Raw genomic sequence first — 24,333 nt, 5'->3', positions numbered from 1 at the left:
GCGCCCACCGTGGCTTAAAATCAAACTGTTGCATCGAGGCGATCGAGGCTCCCGATGTTGAAGCCCCCGCCGGCCGATGAAAGACCCCGTGAACGGGCTGATTCAAGCCCCACGATTCAGGGCGGACAAAGCTGCTGTTGCTGGAGTTCGGAGTCGGTCACCAACCAGGTCAGCTCCCGATGTTACTGTCCACAGGGCCCACGGCCAAAGCCTCGTGGGTTTGCGCATGCGCGTGCGTGGCCGCCAAGAAAATGTGTCCCCCGCATGTTCTGATAGCGATTTCCGTGCCTGCTTATTACAGCCGAGTGGTCCTTTCAATTGTTACACTCGACAAGTATTTCCCCTTTTAGCTAGCTGCACGCCATTTAACGGCAAGGTGATTTTCTTCTTTAAAATTTCAATGAGCATTTTTTACAGCAGATTGAAAAGCAAATTGTGATAACAGTACTCACCCACGGTTAATCTGCCAGTCACATGTCCATTAGAATCACGAGCATTAATCGTCACGTTTTGGGAAGAATCCACAAACAAAGGAGAATCCTACAGGGGGTTAAAGAGAAAGTCTGCTTTCAGTGTGAAAATTTATAAAATAAATGATCAATGACATTGGATAGCAAAGTTTTCGAGGGATATGCAGAGTTAAGAGCCTGTCCCACTTACGTGTCCTTGGCATGCAAATTACGCGACCTCATGGTCGCGTTGAGGCGCACGGGCATCGTATGGCCTCGCACGGCCTGTCCCACTTAGAAACATGGCGGGGTATGTAGTTGTGTGCAACACTGCGCGCGGGGCTCCGAAATTTTTGTAGTGAACGAAATCTTCGCCGCCAACGGCCTGTCGCGGAACTGACGGCCAAAGTGGTACAGGATGTTCGTAATGAGTACGTAGGAGTCCGTGGATATATGATAGAGGCTTGTTATGCCAGCCGTAGGTATCGGGGCATCAGGTAAGTCGGGATATTTTTTATCAGCATGATGCAAAATGTCCACGAGTAAAAAAAAAACCCCGAGTACCTACGGCTGGCATAACAAGCCGCTACGATATATCCACAAACTCCTACGGCCTCCTACAGACTCGTTACGAACATTCTACGAGTTTGAAAACTCGGGAGTACTCGTGAATAACTCAGGAGAATTCGTGAATAACTCGGGAAAGTGGGACAGGCCCTTTAAGGGAAGACACCCCACTCACTAACTGCAATATGGCTTATGAATGCAAAGCGGTAGCTGTCTTCCACCAACATATGAATTAATCAGTAGCCAACCTGCAAATACTAATGAGCACATTCGGTATTGGTAGTAGTGTGGTCCATTCTGTTGATAAACACAAATCCTGCAAGAAACACTCTCACCTCCCCACTGCCTGTATTCAATATTAACGCGGTCAAAACACAAACTGCTGGAGGAACTCAACGCATCAGGCAGCATCTGTGGAGACAGACACAAAATGCTGGAATATCTCAGCGTGTCAGGCAGCATGTTTAGTTGAACATTTATATTGGTTTGCTTGTTCTTCCAACTTCACTGGAAGCGAGACAACGTCAATGTCCTCTCCCGTCAACATCCCCAGCATCTTGAATTTGATGACATGTTGTAGCATGACAGAAGGATTAAATCAGTCACTCTGTTGTGAACCATGCAAGACATGAATGGAGCAAATTGATTCTGTGCAAACTAATCATATTCAACGCGTTGAGGCATCGATCCTTTGGTAGAGACCTTCGCAAAAGGTATTATTTTCTCTGTGAAATATCAGCCCAAAGCACGAGTAGAGTTTTCTTTTACCTTGGAATGTATACACAAAGTGCAGAAGTATCTCAGAGGGTCAGGCAGCATCTCTGGAGACTTCTACAGTTCGAAGAAGAGTCCCCATCCAAAATGTCACCCATCCTTTTTCTCCAAAGATGCTGACTGACCCGCTGAGTTACTTCGGTACATTGTGTCTATCTTGGTTATAAACCAGCATCTGCAATTCCTTGTTTCTACATTTTGAGCAGCACGGTGGCACAATGGTGGAGTTGCTACCTTACAGCACCAGAGGCCTGGGTTCAATCCTGACTATGGGTGCTGTCTTTACAGAGTTTGTACGTTCTCCCTGTGGCCGTGTGGGTTTTCTCCGGGTACTCTGGTTTCCTCCCACACTCAAAAGATTTACAGCTTTGTAGGATAATTGGCATGTAATATTGTCGCTAATGTGTAGGTTAGAACTAGTGTACGGGTGATTGATATTTGGTGCTGACTCGGTGGGCCGCAGGGCCCGTTACCACGCTGTAGCTTTAAAGTCTAAAGAATCCAACAAACAACGAGCATAAACATGTGAGATCTACTGGTGTTAATGTATGTTTGGATTAGCTGACCTGTGGAGAGCGCGTTAATGGATTAAATGCCATGTTTTTTAAATTAGAGTCTAAATTGGAACTGATTTACTGGGGAAGTGGTCTACGATTAAGTAGCAACCTTTCCAAGCTGACAGTTAATCTATCAATGTAAATCACCTGAGAGGTCTATTATTCTCTAATTATAATTGCAAAACTATGAATACAAAATAGATTTTAATTGTCTCATGAATATATTAATTTACTGTAATTTCTGAGCCTCTTCTCTTTGCTCTGAAGACCACACGTATTCATCCCTTCTCCTTTTCTTGTTATTATATACAAGAAAGGAATGGATGAGGTAAACGCACAGGGTGTTTTACCCAGAGTAAGGGGATCAAGAACGAGAAGTCATAGATTTAGGGTGAGGGGGGCAAGATTTAGTAGGAACCTGAGGGGCAACTTTTTTACACAAAGGGTATTCAATATATGGAACGGGCAGCCATAGGAGGTAGTTGAGGCAGGTAGTATCGCAACTTTTATAAAACGATTGGACAGGTGCATGGATAGGATAGGTTTAGTTTAGGTTAGATATACAGCGCGGAAACAGGCTCTTCGGCCCACCGAGTCCGCACCAACCAGTGATTCCCGCACACTAACACTATCCTACACACTAGGGACAATTTACAATTTTACCAAACCAATTAGCTTACAAACCTGTATGTCTTTGGAGTGTGGGAAGAAACTGGAGCACCCAGGGAAAACCCAAGTGGTCACGGGGAGAATTTACAAACTCCGTACAGACAGCACCCGTAGTCAAGATCGAACCTGGGTACTAGCGCTTTAAGGCAGCAACTCTACCACTGCACGTCCATGTCGTTCAGGCATTCCCTGAGCTCTGCACTGACCCTCGTTCACATACATCTTGAAGCAGAAATATCAGTGTTCAAAGAACCTTGTTGAAATGGCATTACAGAAACAAGGAAGTGCAGATGCTGGTGTACAGAAAGAGATACCAAGTGCTGAATTAACTCAGGGGGTCAGGCAGCATTTCAAGAACATGGATAAGTGTCGTTTCAGGTCCGGACCCTTCAGAACTGTATACAATACTCCAAATATGGGCTAACCAAAGTCCCATAGAGCACCATTCTTTTTCTCTGCCCTCTACCTTGTAGTGCAGTTCTCGCCAGAGTCCACCAAACATCATGTTTGCAATGCACTTTAAAAAGCAGAGCTGGATGTGGGATGCCGTGTTGTCCTTAGCTCAAGCTAACTTGCCAGGAAATGGAGAAAGAATTCATTAGCACAGTGGCAGGGGAAGAAGTCTCAGGCGGACACATTGCAGAGGCTTTCAGGCTTTTGTTCGCTTTGAAGGATTAAAATTCAGCCCCATGAGTTTAGATCCTACATTAAGAAGTTGTGAAATTGAGCTCAATAAATCCGTCAAATGGAAGCCTGAAGCTAGAGAGCCAGAATCATTGTAAAAGCTCAACTCTGAAGGGAAAAGAAGGATAAACAAAGGCACCACCGGTACATCTATTTTCAACTGCGAATAACGTTGAGCGCATTCGCCAATGCTCTCCTGGGTTCAAACACTCCACAGTATTCCATGTGTACGTTATTTAATTGTCTCTCCAAATCATCTTTTGCCCCATTACAGGAATTTACAGGCGGCACAGTGGTGTAGCGGCAGAGTTGTTGCCTTACAGCGCCAGAGACATAGAAACATGGAAACATAGAAAATAGGTGCAGGAGTAGGCCATTCGGCCCTTCGAGCCTGCACCGCCATTCAATATGATCATGGCTGATCATCCAACTCAGTATCCCATACCTGCCTTCTCTCCATACCCCCTGATCCCTTTAGCCACAAGGGCCACATCTAACTCCCTCTTAAATATAGCCAATGAACTGGCCTCAACTACCTTCTGTGGCAGAGAATTCCACAGATTCACCACTCTCTGTGTGAAAAATGATTTTCTCATCTCGGTCCTAAAAGATTTCCCCCTTATCCTTAAACTGTGACCCCTTGTTCTGGACTTCCCCAACATCGGGATCAATCTTCCTGCATCTAGCCTGTCCAACTCCTTAAGAATTTTGTAAGTTTCTATAAGATCCCCCCTCAATCATCTAAATTCTAGCGATTACAAGCCGAGTCTATCCAGTCTTTCTTCATATGAAAGTCCTGACATCCCACAAATCAATCTGGTGAACCTTCTCTGTACTCCCTCTATGGCAAGAATGTATTTCCTCAGATTAGGAGACCAAAACTGTACGCAATACTCCAGGTGTGGTCTCACCAAAACCCTGTACAACTGCAGTAGAACCTCTCTGCTCCTATACTCAAATCCTTTTGCTATGAATGCTAACATACCATTCGCTTTCTTCACTGCCTGCTGCACCTGCATGCCTACTTTCAATGACTGGTGTACCATAACACCCAGGTCTCGTTGCATCTCCCCTAATCGGCCAGCATTCAGATACAAGTCTACTTTCCTGTTTTTGCCACCAAAGTGAATAACCTCACATTTATCCACATTATACTGCATCTGCCATGCATTTGCCCACTCACCCAGCCTATCCAAGTCACCTTGCTGCCTCATAGCATCCTCCTCACAGCTAACACTGCCTCCCAGCTTCGTGTCATCCGCAAACTTGGAGATGTTGCATTCAATTCCCTCGTCCAAATCATTAATATATATTGTAAATAGCTGGGGTCCCAGCACTGAGCCTTGCATACCCCACTAGTCACTGCCTGCCATTCTGAAAAGGACCCGTTTACTCCTACTCTTTGCTTCCTGTCTGCCAGCCAGTTCTCTATCCACATCAATACTGAACCCCCAATACCGTGTGCTTTAAGTTTGTATACTAATCTCTTATGTGGGACCTTGTCGAAAGCCTTCTGAAAGTCCAGATATAACACATCCACTGGTTCTCCCTTGTCCACTCTACTAGTTACATCCTCGAAAAATTCTATAAGTTTCGTCAGACATGATTTACCTTTCATCAATCCATGCTGACCCTGACTAGGTGGACAACCTTGGTTGGCATAGGCAAGTTAGACTGAAGGGCCTGTTTTGGTGCTGGATGACACTAGGACTCATTGAAATTTACAACATAGAAGTGAAATTACAAATTGTTAAGTGAGATTCACACAGCTTTCTCTGTGCGGTATGTTAGAATATGGAAACAATGCAAACACATGTAATTGTGAATCAACCATTCCTTTGAATGGCAGGGCAGGCTCATTGTCAACATCCTTAATTCCTCTGCCATGTTATTGTCTAGAATAAAACATGTTTGCATTCGATGACTCTGCTCCTGTACTCGGAGTTTAGAAGGATGAGGGGAAACCTCATTGGAACTTACCAAATATTGAAAGGCCTGGATAGAGTGGATGTGGAGAATATGTTTCCACTAGTGGGAGAGTGAAGGACTAGAGGGCACGGCCTGAGAATAAAAGGATGTATTATTAGAAAGGAGATGAGGAAGGATTTCTTTGGTCAGTGGGTGGTGAATCTGTGGAATTCAATTTCCAGACGGCTGTGGAGAAAAAGTAATTGGGAGCTTTTAAAGCAGAGATTGACAGGTTCTTGATAGTAAGGGTTTCAAAGGTTACAGCGAAAAGACAGGAGAATGGGGTTGAGAGGGAAAAATAGATCGGCCATGATTGAATGGTGTAAACTCGAAGGGGCCGAATGGCCTCGTTCTGTTCCTATGACTTACTTAATACACTTAATAAATGAGCAGAGAAGACAATTTGCTTTGAGCTGGGGTTCCGTTTTTGTACTCTACTGTCATTCAGAAAATTATTTAGGATCTCGGCAGGTCTTGACATGGTTCCGTTCCTGAGAACTGGTCGTAACCTGAAAAGTTTGCAAATCGTAAATGTGGCCTCCCAGCATTTACATATAAATGTAGACCAGCTGAGAGCAATGTGTGGTTAAACCATTCAGATTTCTCTGCAAGATGTAATGGTATGACCACAAACCAAGTTCCCATACGGCAGAAGATTCTATTTGCTGCTGGTGTTCCAAACACTCGTTGAGATGTACAGGCTGTCCATAGGTCAGGTGTACATAACCTGTAAAGGTATTACACGTCCAGCAATGATTTTCCGGCACTCTTGGTTCCAGAGCGTTGCCGGGTTATCCGATTTGCCGGATCAACAGAGGTTGCGGTGCCTGAGAGGAGTTGGACAGTACCAGCCTTCGCCATGAGGGGGCCAAGATACCGATCCACAAAGTCGGCCTCAGAAGGCGGCTACAGGAACGGATCTGCCAGCTCTGGCCGGGCCGGAGTTCCAGAGCCCCGGCAGCAGGGGGAAAATTTAACCCACCGAACGGCTGCGGAAATCCCAATGAGGTCAAGATTGGTCTTCCTACCCAGTCGAGGTGCCACATTTTTGGGGGGACTTCCGGGGGAGATTTCAAGTGCACTCTCATGTCTTTGTCCGGATTAAAGGAGGTTCCAGACCACCAGTTGCTGCAAAATTGGTGGTGTGTTGTATTTCATGGAGCATATTAACAGCTTATCTCAGTTATGTATTCTCCATTGAAACTCCACTAACGGGTTTAATATCAGGTATGCCAACTGCACGTCAGGCCTAAACGCCCAGACCCCAGTGAACTCCAAGCATAAGAAGCCAGAAAGAATGTATTATATCTCCATAAGGCTGAGTTTTTTTTTAATGAGTTCTAAAGTTATTCACTGTTTATTAAAATGCTCTACAGTTTAGGACAGCACGCTGGCGCAGCTGGTAGAGCTGTTGCCTCACAGCGCCAGACACCCGGGTTCGATCCTGACCTCAGCTTCTCACTGTAGCTCAGTACACATGACAATAAGAAACTAAACTAAACGGTGCTGTCAGTGCGGAGTTTGCACGGTCTCTCCTGTGACCGCATGGGTTTCCTCCGTATGCCCTGGTTTCCTCCCACATCCCAAAGACGTGCAGGTTTGTAGGTTAATCGGTCTGTGTAACATTGCCCCGAGTGTGTAGGGAGTGGATGCAAAAGTGGGATTACATGGAGCAAGTGTGAGTGGGTGATCGATGGTCGGCGAAGAAAGAAACTGCAGATTGTGGTTTACACCAAAGATAGACACAAATGCTGGAGTTTAACACCATAGACCCCTCAAAGCTGGCCTCCAAATTGTACAACCTCCACTTGTGCCCATCCCTGTGCAAGTAGATCCACAATTTCCTGACCGGCAGACCACAGGTGGTGCGTGTGGGCCATCACATGTCATCCTCCCTCACCCTCAACACTGGGGCCCCCCAGGGCTGTGTGCTGAGCCCTCTGCTGTATTCTCTCTACACCCACGACTGCAAGGCCATCTCAGACTCTAACATCATAGTCAAGTTTGCCGATGACACAGCAGTGGTAGGCCTAATCTCAAACAATGATGAGGCAGCCTACCACTCTGAAATCATCCACCTGGCAAACTGGTATAGGGAAAATAACCTGGAGCTGAACACCTCCAAGACCAAGGAGCTCATAGTGGACTTCTCCAGGAAGCAGCAGAGGAGCTTCCTCCACCTCAGCATAAACGGGGCCCAGGTGGAGAGGGTGGAGAGCTTCAGGTACCTCGGCATCCACATCTCCCAGGACCTGACATGGTCACACCACCTCAGCAGCCTGGTAAAGAAGGCCAACCAGCGTCTTTACCATCTCAGACGGCTGAGGGACTTCAAGCTCCCCCTCAGGGTGCTCAAGAACTTCTACACCCATACTGTGGATAGCATCCTGAGTGGGAGCATCATCACCTGGAGGGGGAACACCACCAAGAGGGACCAACTGGCTCTGAGGAGGGTGGTTCGCTCAGCTGAGCGGACCATCAAAACCACCCTTCCCAACCTGCAGGACATCTACACCAAGCGCTGCAGGTCAAGAGCCAGGAGGATTATCCAGGACCACACTCACCCCAACAACAGACTGTTTTCCCTGCTGCCTTCAGGGAAACGGTACCGGCTGCTCAGGGCCAACACAGAGAGAATGAGGAGGAGTTTCTTTCCCCAGGCCATGAGACTGCTGAACGAGGACTGAGTGTCGCCGCCCCCCACCCTCCCCCCCCCCCCCCAGCCCCCCAACTCCCAAACCCTCCCCACCCTCCTCACCAGCACCTGCACCCCCGCCCAAACCCCCCGCCCCGCCCCGCCTCGCCACCATCAAACACACACACACACACACACACACACACACACACACACACACACACACACACACACACACACACACACAGGGGACTGAACTGGATGGAACATGCTGTCATCACAGGTGTTCCACGGCACTTGTCACTTTGCTTGTAACAGCACTACTTGTTATGTGGTATATTTATGGGGTATGTGTTATATGTGGGTATTGTTTTATGTGGGTTATGTGGTATCTATGGGGTACATATTTATTATGTGTTATATGTGAGTATTGTTTTATGTGGGTTATGTGTAAGTGGGGAACCATGCACAACTGGACAGGCACTTAAGCATTTCACTACTGGTTATACCTGTATAATTGAGTATGTGACCAATAAACTTGAAACTTGAAACTTGAAACTTGACTCAGCGGGTCTGGCTCTCTGGAGTTGGAATTCTCTGCCTCAGAGGGCAGTGGAGGCAGGTTCTCTGGATGCTTTCAAGAGAGAGCTAGATAGGGCTCCTAAAAATAGCGGAGTCAGGGGAGAAGGGAGGAACGGGGTACTGATTGGGGATGATCAGCCATGATCACATTGAATGGCGGTGCTGGCTCGAAGGGCCAAATGGCCTACTCTTGCACCTATTGTCTATTGTCTATTAAGACAAGGAATAGGTGAATTTTCCGGTGGAGACCCTTCTTCTGACAGAGTCAGGGGGAGAGGGAAACTAGAGGTATGGAAAGGTACGGAGAATAAAAGGTATGCAAAAGGACAAATCAAAGCAAAGATGATCAAGGACAGGTGGAGCTCACAATGGTCCATTGTTTGTGGAGTAGGTGATAACGAGTGATACAAACAGCAGGGTGACACTGAAACTAGTACGACGAATAGGTTTGGAGATGGACGGAGATAGTGGGGATGCAACGGTTACTTGAAATTCTCGTATTGCTGGGTTGTAAGCTGCCCATGTGAAATATGTTTCCATGCTGTATCTCTAAACTAAAAGTTCACACTCACATCCCTTAATAATTAATAATATTACATAATCTTTCTTCTCTGAAATTCTACATAGGTTTCTTGGTGCTCAATACATACCGTTCTGGAGCGGATTTCTTTGGCGTACAAAGGGAAAAGAAACTCCGACTCTCCCTCCAGTCGAATCCCATTTTCCGTAACTCTCAGGTGTCCCATTCCATCCTAGACAAAAATCAGATACAAATCAGTCAATGTCGTCAAGCTGGAAAGGGTGCAGAGAAGATTAATGAGGATGTTGCCAGTACTCAAAGGCCCGAGCTATAGGGAGAGAACGAGCAGGCTAGGACTCTATTCCTTGGAGTGCAGCAGGATGAGGGGTGATCACATAGAGGTGTACAAAATCATGAGAGGAATAGATAGGGTGAATTCACAGTCTTTTGCCCTGTGTAGGGGAATCAATAACCAGAGGACAGAGGTCCAATGTGTAGGATAGAACTGCAGGTGCTGGTTTAAATTGAAGGTAGACACAAAATGCTGGAGTAAATTAACGGGACAGGCAGCATCTCTGGAGAGAAGGAATGGATGACATTTCGGGTCAAGACCCTTCTTCAGACTGAGGTTTAAGGTGAGGGGGGGGGGGAAGATTTATTTTATTATTATAATAATAATAATAATAATTATTATTATTATTATTATTATTATTATTATTATTATTATTATTAATCACTATTATTGTCTTTTTTTTAATGTATATTGACCTTTTTTGTGTTGTTTATTATGAGTTTTGCAGAGTACCATATTTACATATCTGTTGTGCTCCTGCAAATAAGAATTTCATTGTTCCGCATCGGAACATGTGACAATAAAACACGTGTGTAGGATAGAACTGCAAATACTGCTTTATACCAACGATAGACACAAAATGGTGGAGTAACTCAGCGGGTCAGGCAGCATCTCTGGGGAAAGGGAATGTGTGGCATTTCGGGTCGAGACCCCTCTTCGGACTGAGGGCCTCGGTATGCAGAAGGGCCTTGACCCGAAATGTCACATATTCCTTTCTCCAGATATGCTGCCTGACCCCCTGAGTTACCCCAGCATTTTATGTCTTTCTTCGACAATAAAACACTTGGCTCTTGGAAAATTTTAACTATTAAAACAAGTTTCTGCCCTAAGTATGGTATGTTGATGTTCGTGGGTTAACTGGCCTAGTGTGTAGAGAGCGGATGCGAAGATGAGAAATCATAGAACAGGTGATTGATAGTCAGCATGGGCTGGAGGGCCTGTTTCCATGCTGTATCTCTAAGCTAATCTAAATGCAGGTGCAAGGGCACCCGTTGACATTCTGGAATAACAAGTATTGTCCTCTTATAACATGCTCCATCAATCTCCAGGCAGTGGAACTAAAATCAGCAAGTCATGTGCTGTCTATTTATAACAATACCACACTAAACCCGGCTCTCCAAATGTAGTGAAGACAAGAAGCAGAGAGGTGGTGTGGAGGTGTGGACACCAACATGGAATATTGCTGAAATAATTCAACATTCAAATCGGGAGGCGGCGTGACCGACGTTTGCAGCGGCCTCTGCAGTCCGTCCGTCTTTTTTTAATTTTTGTCCCGTTGAGTGTATAGTTTGTAGTGGTTTATATATTGTTTTTAACTGTGTATATGTGGGGGGCAGGGGAGTGGGGGAAACTTTTAAATCTCTTCCCTGTACGGGGGGAACCAGACCTTTTCCCTGTCGGGTCTCCGTTGTTGTTGGGGCCTAGCACCGTGGAGCGGTCTCCAACCAGAATGACCTGGGGGGCGGTGGGGCTCCAGTCGCGGAGCCTGCGGACCCTACCATCGTGGAGCTGGCTGGCTTCGGAGCGTGGAGAGCTGTGGTGGCGTGTGGCTGCGACCCGACTCCGGAGCTTCAGAGGCTCCAGCCGCAGGCCCGGTGGACGGTAACATTGGGAGCTCGCGGGTCCCTGGTGGGAGACCGCTTTTTGGAGCTCCCGCAACGGCAACTTCTCCCGCCCGAATTGCGGGGTTGAAAACGACCCGGTCCAGGGATCTACATCGCCCGCCGTGGCTTTAACGGCCGCGGGACTTGCCAGCACCTGCCGGGGGCTCCAACATCAAGACCCGGAGCGGAGACTTACCATCGCCCGCCGTGGGCTTTGACATCGGGAGAAGAATGGAGAGCAGGGGAGGGACAAGACTTTGCCTTCCATTACAGTGAGGAGGAGATTCATTGTGATGGATGTTTGTGTGAACTGTGTTGTTTGTGTGTCTTGTTAATTGTTTCTTGTTGTTGTATGACTGCAGAAACCAAATTTTGTTTGAACTTCATTTGAGGTTCAAATGACAATAAACTAAATTGTAATTGTAATTCATGCCATTGGATTGTCAGCTGCCCAACCGGATTATAAGGTGCTGTTCCTCCAGCTTGTGTGTGGCCTCACCCTGGCAATGGAGGAGGCCCAGGACAGAAAGGTTGGTATGGGAATGAGAAAAGGAGTTAAAATGGTGAGCAACCAGGAAATTGCAACTGCTGCAGACAAAGCACAAGTGTTCGGCGAAGCGGACCCCTTTAATCTCGGCTTCATCGGGCTAATGTAGAGGGGACCACACCTACAATTCAAGAGCATATTGCCTGTTTCTGTCACCGTAGGCTGGCGGCACAGTGCCGCAGAGGTTGAGTTGCTGCCTCACAGCGCCAGAGACCCAGGTTCGATCCTAACTGTGGGTGCTGTCTGTATGCACATTCTCCCTGTGACTGTGTGGGTTTTCTATGGGTGCTCCGGTTTCCTCTCACACTACAAAGATGTACAGAATTGGTGGTTAATTCACTTTGGTAAAAAAAAATTGTAATTGCCCCTAGTGTGTAGGATAGTACTAGTGTACGGGGGTGATCGCTGGGCAGCGCGGATTCAGTGGGCAGAAGGATCTGTTTCCACGTTGTATTTCTAAAGTCTAAAGGTATAAGGGGAAGTGAAACCCACTTTAAGGAGATTTGTGATAAAGAATGGTTGTTCCAATTCAATGGTAGCTTTAAATCATACACAGATTCCATTATGGATACAGTAAAAATGGGTACAAATGTTTGGTTTTCTAATCTAATTCTTAGGTCTAAGTGTGCAGTATAACAAATTAAATACACATTAAAATTCACCGTTGCTGCCAAGTTCCTGCATCAGTTCTTAAGTTATAGGAGCAGAATTAGGCCATTCAGTCTATAAAATCTCCTCCGACATTCAATCATGGCTAATCTATTTTTCCCTCTCTACCCCATTCTCCTGCCTTCTCCCCATAACCCCTGATACCCACACTAATCAAGAATATGTCAATCTCCGCCATAAAAATATTAATTGACTTGGCCTCCACAGCCATCTGTGACAATGAATTCCACAGATTCACCACCCTCTGACTAAAGAAATTACACCTCATCTCCTTTCTAAAGGTACGTCCTTTTATTCTGAGGCTATGGCCTCCGGGCCTAGACTCTCCCACGAGTGGAAACATCCTCTCCACACCCACTCTATACAGACCTTTCATGCTGACCATCCCAAACATTTAACTTGGCACATTTCCTATTGCCAGCTGACATGTTGTACATTCACTGTGTGGAGGTTTTATACTCTGTTGTTCTGAAAGCACAAATCAATATGCTTTCACGTTTAAAAAAAACTACCTGAAGCTCCGATCGTGGAGCTAAATGATTTTGAAATGGCACCAGCAAAGCAGAGACCAGACATAAAGGTGCACGGGGTTTACAATTAGAATTGATAAAGCCAGACACCTCACAGCACACTGATAGCCAATTATGGCACCAATATTGATCCCACACTGAACTAATGTTTACTTGACTACTTGGTTTTCAATTAAACATTGATTGTACTGTTTATGAAATGCTATAATCAGACAGGTATAATAACTTATAAAACCAAATGTTGGTCCAAAAACAACAATGATTTACATTTATATTACAATTTACATCAATCACCTCCTAGTTTGCAATGCTGGTATATTGACGTTTCCATTAATGATTCTGGCACAGACAATTGTCACAATCTCATATATTAACTGCACATCAATATGAAGCATTAACTGTGTAAAGGCATTTTAGATTCTCATGTGGCATTTAGGATTGGGTTTCTTGGTGGAATATTTAGCTTGCATGTTTGTTAACGTAGATGGCTCATTACTGAATATGAAGTTAGTTATTGTCCTATAGCATAAGTGTGTATAGGTAGTTTAGATACTACTTTGGCATTGGGTTTGGTTTTCTTGGTTGAGCGCTTATCCTGGTGTTACAGCACGTACTTTGTGTTTTAACAGTAATTCAAACCATTCATGCTAGTGATTGATTGTTATTCACTTCAATGCATTTCACTGTTGCAGGAGATGGCCTGCCTGTGATTCACTCTCAAGGACACAAGATGATAGACTGAAGAAGGATCCCAACTCGAAAAGTCAACTATCCACGTTCTCCTGAGATGTTGCTCGGCCCGCTGAGTTACTCCAGAACTTTGTGCAATTCCAAGATGACTGAATCCTTTGACTTTCCCCGTGCCAACAACTAACTAAAATGTTTCAGTGAGAACGAATGAGATACAGTGAGACCTTGTGCTTCCTTTTTGAATTATTTTTATAAGACGTTTTTGTTTTACCAATGTATCTTGTGACAAATATATATGTGCCAAACATATTAACAAACAACACATTTAAACCATTTTGCATTGTAAGAAGTAGAATTATCTAAAAATACTTCAATTTTTATTTTTATTGAGTCATAGAGGCATACAGCATGGAAACAGGCCCTTCGGCCCAACTTGCCCAGCATGTCCCATCTACTGTACACTACTCCCATCCACCTGCATTTGGTCTATGTCCCTCTAAACCTATCCTATCCATGTACCTGTCTAAATGTTTCTTAAACGTTGCAATAACTACATCCTCCAGCAGCTCGTTCCATACACCCACCATGATTTATTTCCAGGGGGATGCTCACAAAAGGTTTTTGCAGCTCAACACAATGTGCAAAGATGTATATTTATTATCTAATGTGAATGACATGTACCGTGATAAATGTACTTGAAGTCAACCCTAACAAACATGCCATCCTGAACTGGTAGTGCGTGAAAAATATGATAATGAAGTTAACACATGAGGTTTAAGCATGAAGGTTAATCATCGATGCTTACTGTTCTGTGCGAGGTCAGAGAATGCTGTGAATTAAATTGTCACAGAAAGGCACAGAACGTAATCAAAAAGGTGAATGCAATGCTGGCCTTTACACAGAGCAGCCTGCGACCCAAAATGATGCAAGTTCTGCTGTCGCTCTAGCAAGCCATAGAACATAGAACATAGGAACGTGCAGCACAGGAACAGGCCCTTCAGCCCACAATGTCCATGCCGAAAACAATGCCAGGACAAACTAATCTTATTGCAGATGACACCAAGACTACTGGAGTTGTGGACTAGGCTGTCAAAGTATACAGCGGGATGTTGGTCAGCTCCATTGTACAAAATCATGAGAGGGATAGATTGGGTAAAACACATACTGTCTCTTGCCCAGAGTAGGGGAATATAGAACCAGAGGACATAGGTTTACGGTGAGAAAGGGGAAAATTTCTTACAAACCTGAGGGGTAACCTTTTTACTCAAAGAGTGGTAAGTGCATGGAACAAGCTGCCAGAGGAGGTAGTTGTTGTAGGTAACATAACAGCATTTAAAAGACACTTGAACAAGTACATGGATAGGAAAGGTTTAGAGCGATATGGACCAAATGCAGGCAGGTAGAACTAGTGTAGATGGGGCATGTTGGTCAGTGTGGGCAGGTTGGGCCAAATGGCCTGTTTCCACGCTATGTGACTCTATAACTCTACAGAAATGGGTGGAAAAATGGTAGATGGAGTTTAATCTGAGCAAGTGTGAGGTGTTGCAATTTGGGAGGTTGAATGTGAGCGATCATGTGCAAACAGAGGAGATCCGTTATCTTGGCATCATGTAGAGCACAGACACTGTGAGCTGAAGAGTCTGTTCTCGTGCTGTACAGTTCTGTTTTCTGTTCTATCTGCCGCACGTGATCCATATCCCTCCATATCTATGTTCCTATCGAGAAGCCTCTTAAATGCCATTTTCATATTTGCCTCCAACACCACCCAAGCTTGGCCCACCAAGGCCCGCTGGACGTCCCGGTTGCTAACTACTCCTCTTCCCATTCCCATGCTGACCTTTCTGTCCTGGGACTCCTCCATTGGCAGAGTGTGCCCGCCAAGTCCGTGCCGACTAGCCATCACCCCGTACACTAGCCTGCACACTGGGAACAATTCACATATTTACCAAAGCCAATTAACCTACAAACCTGTACGTTTTTGGACTGTGGGAGGAAACCGGAGCACTTGGAGAAAACCCACGTGGTCACAGGAAGAACGTGCAAACTCCGTACAGACAGCACCCGTAGTCAGGATCGGACACAAGTCTCTGGGGCTGTAAGGCAGCAACTCTCTGGCTGCGCCACCGTGCCACCCTATGTCTTTAATGTATTTTTTTCACAATTTCACCATATTTCTTTGCAGGTGATCTGAGATGCATTAGGTCTCTGCACAGCACGTGTTTGACACACCAAAAGAGTGAAACACAATTTCTATTAAAACTTATGCAGTGAGCATAATAAAGTGGCAGCATTATTCTCATTCATTTTACATGTCCTGTTCTTTTCCATTTAAATCCTTTCTCCTTTCACACACCACTACATGGTAATGTCATTAGTTAGAAGGGCTCAGTGCGTTTAAACTGTAATATACTCCTGGCATTTCCTGTCAGTCCTTATTTGCAAAAGAACTTTCATATTATTTCATACTGAAAACAAATGTAAAGCAAGCCAGTCCATTACTGAACTTCCTGAGTGACATTTCCTCTCAACTGCCTATCTAAAGATTCCAGGAACCTTTATCACCTCATTATTTTTATTCAGCAGTCACAAAAGACATTACATATATTTGAAAGCTCACTTATTTTGCTAAAGCAATATCTTAAACCATCACATTTACTCCAATTCAAAATGTGTCAAAGTTAAGAATGTATACAAGTCACGAGCCAGCTCCTTGTGGTGTTTGCTTCTCTGAATGTGTTGTAGCGTGTCAATCTTAAGAAGATAAGCAAGCATCAAATAAGAGAAAGATCATTTGGTTAATCCCACCAGACCATTATTCCATCATCCGCCTAAAATCTGGCCTTTCAACGTGTCCATTATAACAAATAAAGTTTTTGCCGTTTCTCTTGACTCCAGCCTATGGTGAATCAAGCAAAACTCTGAAGACCTGGCTAATCTCAAATTTTACACCCTGCGTCATGGCTTTCTTGACATGGCTTATCCAAGGTCACAGAAGCTCAGGAATGATCGTGTTAGATAGAGCCTTTGATTATTTCTGTTTGCAATGTAAAAAGAAAGATTCATCTCCTGATTTAAATTTTAAATCATAGATAATCCTAATTGTAATGTTATTATTGCATCCAGCTGCTTCAAGTCCACCTGTGTATGCATGGTTAAAATGGGAAAATTACTTTTAAAAAACGTTTACAGTACAGGTCCACCACCAATTTTCTGACAACTGGTGGTCCGCCCCCCCCCTCCCCCTTCAATCCAGACAAAATCCCTCCCTATAATTCCCCGCGAAAACATGGTGGCAAGGCTGGGTGAGGCGGGCGGTATAGACTTTCTCGGTACTTCCGTGCCAATCGGTCAATTGAATTTGCCCCCTGCGGCCGGGACTATGGAACTCTGGCCTGGCTAGAGCCGGCAGATCTGTTTCCATAGCCTGCCTGTAAAGTTTCCCCAGTGTGCAAGATAGAACAATTGTACGGGTGATCATTGGTTGCCGTGGACTCAGTGGGTCGAAGGTCCTGTTCTCATGTTTAACCAAAACTATGTCTCTAAACTCAACCAAATTAAACAAAGTATTTAAGAGCTGTTTTGATAAAACAATTGAATTGCTTAGGCATAAAGGTCGAAAGACCAAATATTGGCCGATAGGATTCATAGGAAAGGTGTCCACTGGTCGGTTTGGATAACTTGGCCGAATGGCCTGTGTCCGTGCTAAAAAAATTCAATAATCCTATGATTTTCACCCCACCTTAGACCCAATGCCTGTTTTCTTTTCTTTTAGACTTTGTGTGCTATCTGGATATTTTGTGAATTAAAGATTAAAGACACAAGCTGTTATTTCTAATGCTTTATGTGAAAACAAATTGCTTTTCAGCCTTCAGCAAATAAGACTATTATTAACACTGACATTTAAGAAATGTTGTAGGTTAAGGGCAGTCACGGTGGCACAGCGGTAGAGTTGCTGCCTTACAGCGAATGCAGTGCCGGAGACCGGGGTTCGATCCCGACTACGGGTGCTCTCTGTACGGAGTTTGTACGTTCCCTCCGTGACCTGTGTGGGTTTTCTCCGAGTTTCCTCTCACACTCCAAAGACGTTCAGGTTTGTAGGTTAATTGGCTTGGTAAATGTAAAAATTGTCCCTAGTGGGTGTAGGATAGGGTTAATGTGCGGGGATCTCTGGTCGGCGCAGACCAGGTGGGCCGAAGGGCCTGTTTCCGCTCTGTATCTCTAAACTAAAACTAAACTAAACATTTCCTTGTTTACCATTGTCTGGTTTTGTTTCCTAACATGATTCCCTTGATCACTGATCAGATAAAAGCGGGAGGATTTTAGCAATGTGAATTTCAAAATGAGAAGTACAGATAAAAAATAGAATTTGTACATTTAAAAATGCAATCTGAATTCTAAACGGAATCATTTTTTAACTCGCTAAATCTCAATGCCTTTAACGTGGAAGAGATTTGAGGGGAGGGAGATGGAATGAAGTAGTTGAGACTGAAGCAATGCAGCCAAAGGAACAATGCTAATTCAGCACAGAAACTAGAAATGCAAACAGAAATCTAATCATCGCGCAATTACTGAGCACGGCAAAGTCTGGGCTGCACTGTTGGGTAAACAGAAGCCTGTTTAAATCAATGCTGAAATTATATTATTTCTGCACAATGAGGGAAAACCTAGTTCTGGAGAAAGGTCAAAATTTCGAAAGGAAGGGCAAGACAGAATGAGTAATTGGCATAAACAATACTGTCAGGTAATCAAAAAAATGATTTGTTCAGCTCAGCAGGATGAAATACAGAGTTTGGAATAACAATAAAGAAATAGAATATAGCTATTTTATGGTTTGCTTTGGAGATGTAAGGCAGTGCTAAGTTTAACAAAGCGCTTGCAGTGGATATAGCGATCCTTTCAGTTTCCACACCAACCAAGCCACAAGGAACTGCAGATGCTAGTTTACAATAAAAAGACACAAAGTGCTGGAGTAACACAGCATGTCGGGAAGTATCTCTGGAGACCATGGATAGGTGATGAAGTGGAGAAACAAGGAACTGCAGATGCTGGTTTGCACAAAAATAAGACAAAGTGCTGGAGTAACTCAGCGGGTCAGGCTGCATCATTGGAGAGCATGGATAGGTGATGTTTCGGGTCGGGACCCTTCTTCAGACTGAATGTAGTCGTTGAGGGGGAGTAAGCTGGAAGTGAGGTGGGGGTGGACAAATGTTAGCAAGTGATAAGTGGACTGGTGAGAGTCCTTATCATCTATCCTTTACATTTTTGTTATTTCATCTCTAGCCTTTTTTTTTAACCATCTGCCGATAAAAAAAACCCTATTCACCTATCGTTCTTCTCCCGCCTTCACCTCTCTTCCAGCTTTCCCCCCTAACCCCCACTTCATAATTCGCTGCTCTTCAATCCTGTCTCATACCTCTGTTTTTTTCTCGGGTCGAGAGTGCTTTATTGTCATGTCCCAAAGAGAACAATGAAATTCTCACTTGTAGCAGCACAACAGAATATGTAAACGTAGTACTCTGTAAACAATATAATAAATGAAAAAATAAGAAAAAGAAACAAAATAAAAACAATAATAGTGCAAAAAGACACAACTAATGCCCCCAAGTCTATGATGCTGGCAGCCTTTTTGAAGCAGCGACTCCTGTAAATCCCATTGAGGTCAGTACCCATGATGGACTGGGCAGTGCTCACCACTTTGTACAGTCTACTTCACTCCTGGGTGTTCAAGTTGCCAAAGCAGGCTGTGTTGCAACCAGTCAATGTGCTCTCTACTGTACATCTGTAGAGGTTCCAACCATCTGCCATGCATTTTCTTGCCTCTCCTCTCTTCCAGGGGGAAGGATAGAGGGTTTAATACCTACCAAGTCCAGAACAAAGGGTCACAGTTTAAGGATAAGGGGAAACTCTTTTAGGACCGAGATGAGAAAAACATTTTTCACACAGAGAGTGGTGAATCTGTGGAATTCTCTGCCACAGAAGGTAGTTGAGGCCAGTTCATTGGCTATATTTAAGAGGGAGTTAGATGTGGCCCTTGTGGCTAAAGGGATCAGGGGGTATGGAGAGAAGGCAGGTACAGGATACTGAGTTGGATGATCAGCCATGATCATATTGAATGGCGGTGCAGGCTCGAAGGGCCGAATGGCCTACTCCTGCACCTATTTTCTATGTTTCTATGTTTCTATCATCTAGGTGTCACTACATCAATGGCCACATGGATGATCTGGAACAAATTGGTGGGACAGAGTGATTACATTTTTCATGTGGACCTCAGGAATAACTGACCATGATGACCAACTTTGCTCATGTAACAGGCTACAAAGTCTGCTGTACTTGTGTAGCAATGTAGATTTTCACTGAGAACATCTTGTAAGCAGGCTGATTGGAAATGGAAATATTTAGGTGACGATGTAAATCCTCGTTCGCCGCATGATAAAATCAATGTTTAAACATGCAATCTAATACCATAAAAATTTCTTAAGTAAATCTACTGAAAATAAAAAGCCTAGCTACAAGCCTCTTTGTTGGTCCTCTGTAAGTAAGCAGTGGTTTGACAACTTGTAAAATAGTAAATGATGCAGATGAATTGCTCTCAGATTGTAACACAGTTGGTTTTGCAGAATTGATTCGAAGTGGGCAGTCATGATTCCTCCTTGTGATGTGAACAACCAGCAGTGAAGACTAAACTAACCCAGTAGTGCACAAATTGCAGCCAAGTTCTCATCCGACTTCCTCAGACCTTATTTACAATATTTGTCTGGTTTATCAAGGGAATGTAAGATGACAAGATTTCCAGTAGATGACCTTACATTTCTCCTGTAACCTTTAAACAGCCATAGAGTCTTACAGCATGGAAACAGGCTCTTCGGCACAACTTGCCCACACCGGCCAACATGTCCCAGCTGCACTCGTCCCACCTGCCCGTGTTTGGTCCATAAACCTCCAAACATGTCCTCTGGGCAAGAAACTCTGTGCATCTACCCAGCCTATTCCTCTCATGATTTTATACACCTCTATAAGATCACCCCTCATCCTCCTGCGCTCCAAGATGCCCTATCTAAGCTAGCCCATTTGCCTGCATTTGGCCCATATCCCTCTAAATCTTTCCTATCCATGTACCTGTCCAAGCATGTTTTAAATGTTGTTGTTGTACCTGCCTCACCTACCTCCTCTGGCAACTTATTCCATGTACCCACGTACCCAGCACCCGCTGAATGGAGAAGTTGCCCCTCAGATTCCTATCTTTCCTCCCTCAAACCTATGTTCTTGGAGTTTACTTCAGAGGTTTTAAAAATTGGGAGAAAACATGACTTCACATTTATGTGTATTGCTTTACCAAAAGCAAATAGTAAACTACTGCCTGGTGTGACATTGGGAACCGTAGTATAGGTCCCTTAAAAGTTATGTACAGAAGGATTCAGTAGTCAGTGAATTAAATTAGCATCTTGGAGTATAAGGTGAAAGGTCTGAAGAAGGGTCTCGACCCGAAACGTCACCCATTCCTTCTCTCCAGATATGCTGCCTGTCCCGCAGAGTTACTCCAGCATTTTGTGTCTCCCTTAGGTGAAATAATAGATTGCATTTGTATCCCTCACACCACCAGGATATGCCCAAGTAGTTTTCCAACAAGATAATTACTTTTAGAGTCATAGTCATACAGTGTGGAAACAGGCCCTTCGGCCCGACTTGCTCACCATGTTCCATCTACACTAGTCTCACCTGCCTGCGTTTGGCCCATATCCCTCTAAACCAATCCAATCCATGAACCTGTCTAATGTTTCTTTAACATTGCAATAGTACCCGTTTTAACTACCTCCTCCGGCTCTGATTACCTAGTATAACTGAGAATTTGTTTATTTTATTTGCTGTGTTGGTGCGTTAATGTGCCTGTAAAGCTACAACAAGTAAGAGTCTCATTGTTCCCTTCCAGGTAGATACGAAAATTAAACATTCTTCACTATTGACATTTGAAATATGGATTGCAGCATTTTATATAATGAAATCTCATAAAAGCATAAGGTAGCATGGACAATTAATCATTTTTTATCAGTGAGGACTGCTGAACCACACATATTGGACATTGATGGATTCACATTATAATTAGTTACTTTGTGGGTGCTTTTGATAAGGTGTGGATGTCATGGAGTCATTTAGCACAGAAACAAACACATTGACCCAACATCCATGGCGACCAAGATGCCCTATCTTTACTCACCTTTGGCCCATTTCCTCTAAACATTTCTTATCCATGGACCAGTCCAGGTGTATTTTAAATGCTCTTATAAAACCTGCCTTGACTATCTCCTCTGGTAGCTCGCTCATTCCATGTATCAATCACCCTCTGAGTGAAAAGCGTGTCCTTTGGGTTCCTATTAATTATTGCCCCTTTCACCTTAAACCTGTGTCGCATGGTTCTTGATTCCCCTAGTTTGGGTAAAAGACTCTGCATTCATCTGATCTATCCCCCTCATGATGTTATAAACCTCTATCAGATCATCTCAAAGTCTCCTGCACTTGAAGGAATAGAGTCCTAGCCTGCCCTGTGTGCGGACGTGGCTTCGAAGGACGAGAAGCCGAAGCAAAGAAGTGGAAGCCAAATAACCGAATGGAAACAAAGCCAAAATGCCAACTAACCGAAAGGGTGGGACGCCTAAATGCAAACTAACCGAAAGGGCGGGACGCCGAAAAGCCGTGTGGGCCGTGTATGACCCCCACCCCCCCGTCTCCACCGGTCAGTGATGTGATGGACGCGGGGGTCTGGACCAATCGCTTACAAGTCCCGCTCCCCCCCCCCCGGCGACATCATGTACGGTTATTTGACTTTTCGGCAGATCATGGATAACCTGTGCTGTCAGTGTCAAAGTACATATTTCACACAGAGGGTGGTGGGTGTATGGAACAAGCTGTCAGATAAGCTAGTTGAAGCAGGTACTATCACAACATTTGAAAGACATTTGAATAAGTACATGGATAGGAATTATTTAGAGGGATACGGGTTAAACACAGGCAAGTGGAACTGGTGTACAATGGCCTGTTTCCACAGTGTATGTCTCTTTGATTGTGACCCATCAAACCACTCCACAGAACTGCAATTAATTTATCTTTGCTCCCTTGTTGAAACTGCATACTTGTACTGCCACTAGCCATATTGCCACTAAGAATGATGTAGGTGACCATCACAGCCACTGAAAACAATGACAATGGCCTTAAATCTTCCTGCCAATACAATGGAGACAGCATCAAAAGGACGAAGTTCTGGTTTAAAATACCACAAGAAGTCAGAGCTTAAGAGATGTTTCAGAATGCATGTTACAACACAAAGCTTTCAGACTTTCTGAGCCAATCAAATCCTCTCCTCTCTCTCAATATGACCAGCACTGAGATTGAGCATCAGCAAGACAAAGGAGATAGTGATTGACTTCAGGAAGCAAAGGTGTACACATACCCTGGCATACATTGAGGGTGCCGAAGTAAAGATGGTTTAAAGCATCAAGTCTAAGGTGTAAATATCACCAGCAACTTCTCCTGGACCAGCCATATTGAAGCAATGGCCAATTGCCTGACCAGCACTTTGTGTTTTGTTCCACCCAATTGGTAGTATTAAACATTTCCCCTCCCCGCTGTTGTGGGGTAACTACATTGAAACTGATAAGGAAAATCACATTTGTTGGACTTAGGATAGAAACATAGAAACATAGAAAATAGGTGCAGGAGTAGGCCATTCGGCCCTTCGAGCCTGCACCGCCATTCAATATGATCATGGCTGATTATCCAACTCAGTATCCTGTACCTGCCTTCTCTCCATACCCCCTGATCCCTTTAGCCACAAGGGCCACATCTAACTCCCTCTTAAATATAGCCAATGAACTGGCCTCAACTACCTTCTGCGGGAGAGAATTCCAGAGATTCACCACTCTGTGTGAAAAAAGTTTTCCTCATCTCGGTCCTAAAAGATTTCCCCCTTATCCTTAAACTGTGACCCCTTGTTCTGGACTTCCCCAACATCGGGAACAATCTTCCTGCATCTAACCTGTCCAACCCTTAAGAATTTTGTAAGTTTCTATAAGATCCCCCCTCAATCTTCTAAATTCTAGCGAGTACAAACCGAGGATATTTAGTTTAGTTTTGTTTCGAGATGCAGTGTGGAAACATGCCCTTTGACTCACCGTTCGCTCGTTTACACTAGTTCTATGATATCCAGCTTTCTCGTCCACTCCATACGCACTAGCGGCAATTTACAGAGGCCAATCAACTTCCAAACCCGCACGTCTTTAGAATGTGGGAAAAAAACGGAGCACCAGAGAAAACCCGGGTGGTCACAGGGAGCACATGCAAACTCCGCACAGACAGCATCCCAGGTCAGGATCGAACCGGGGGTGTCTGGCGTTGTGAGGCAGCACCTCTACTGCTGTTCCACTGTGTGCTGCCCTAGTGTTCAGCTACAACTTGGCAAAGTTCATTGGAAATCGTTAAGAGTTTGCTTGAAGCTGTAAGGAGTTAAAGTAAACCTTACGTATAAAAAGCAATGAGATATTGAAG

At 44.5% G+C, this 24,333-nt stretch overlaps 1 protein-coding gene across 6 annotated transcripts in view; it reads right to left on the bottom strand.

Moving 5' to 3' along the window:
• Positions 1-24,333, bottom strand: part of sgcg (sarcoglycan gamma) — a 329,148-nt gene that overhangs the window by 77,621 nt on the left and 227,194 nt on the right. For all 6 annotated transcript variants that reach the window (XM_033022761.1, XM_033022759.1, XM_033022760.1 and 3 more), the window contains 2 exons: positions 9,536-9,637; positions 453-540 (listed from right to left, as the gene is read on the bottom strand). In XM_033022761.1, the coding sequence (XP_032878652.1) occupies positions 453-540; positions 9,536-9,637 (190 nt within the window). The remainder of the gene's footprint in view (positions 1-452; positions 541-9,535; positions 9,638-24,333) is intronic.

The sequence above is a fragment of the Amblyraja radiata genome, chromosome 6 (assembly GCF_010909765.2).
Source record: "Amblyraja radiata isolate CabotCenter1 chromosome 6, sAmbRad1.1.pri, whole genome shotgun sequence".
Lineage (NCBI taxonomy): Eukaryota > Metazoa > Chordata > Chondrichthyes > Rajiformes > Rajidae > Amblyraja > Amblyraja radiata.
This window is presented reverse-complemented; position numbering and strand designations above follow the sequence as displayed.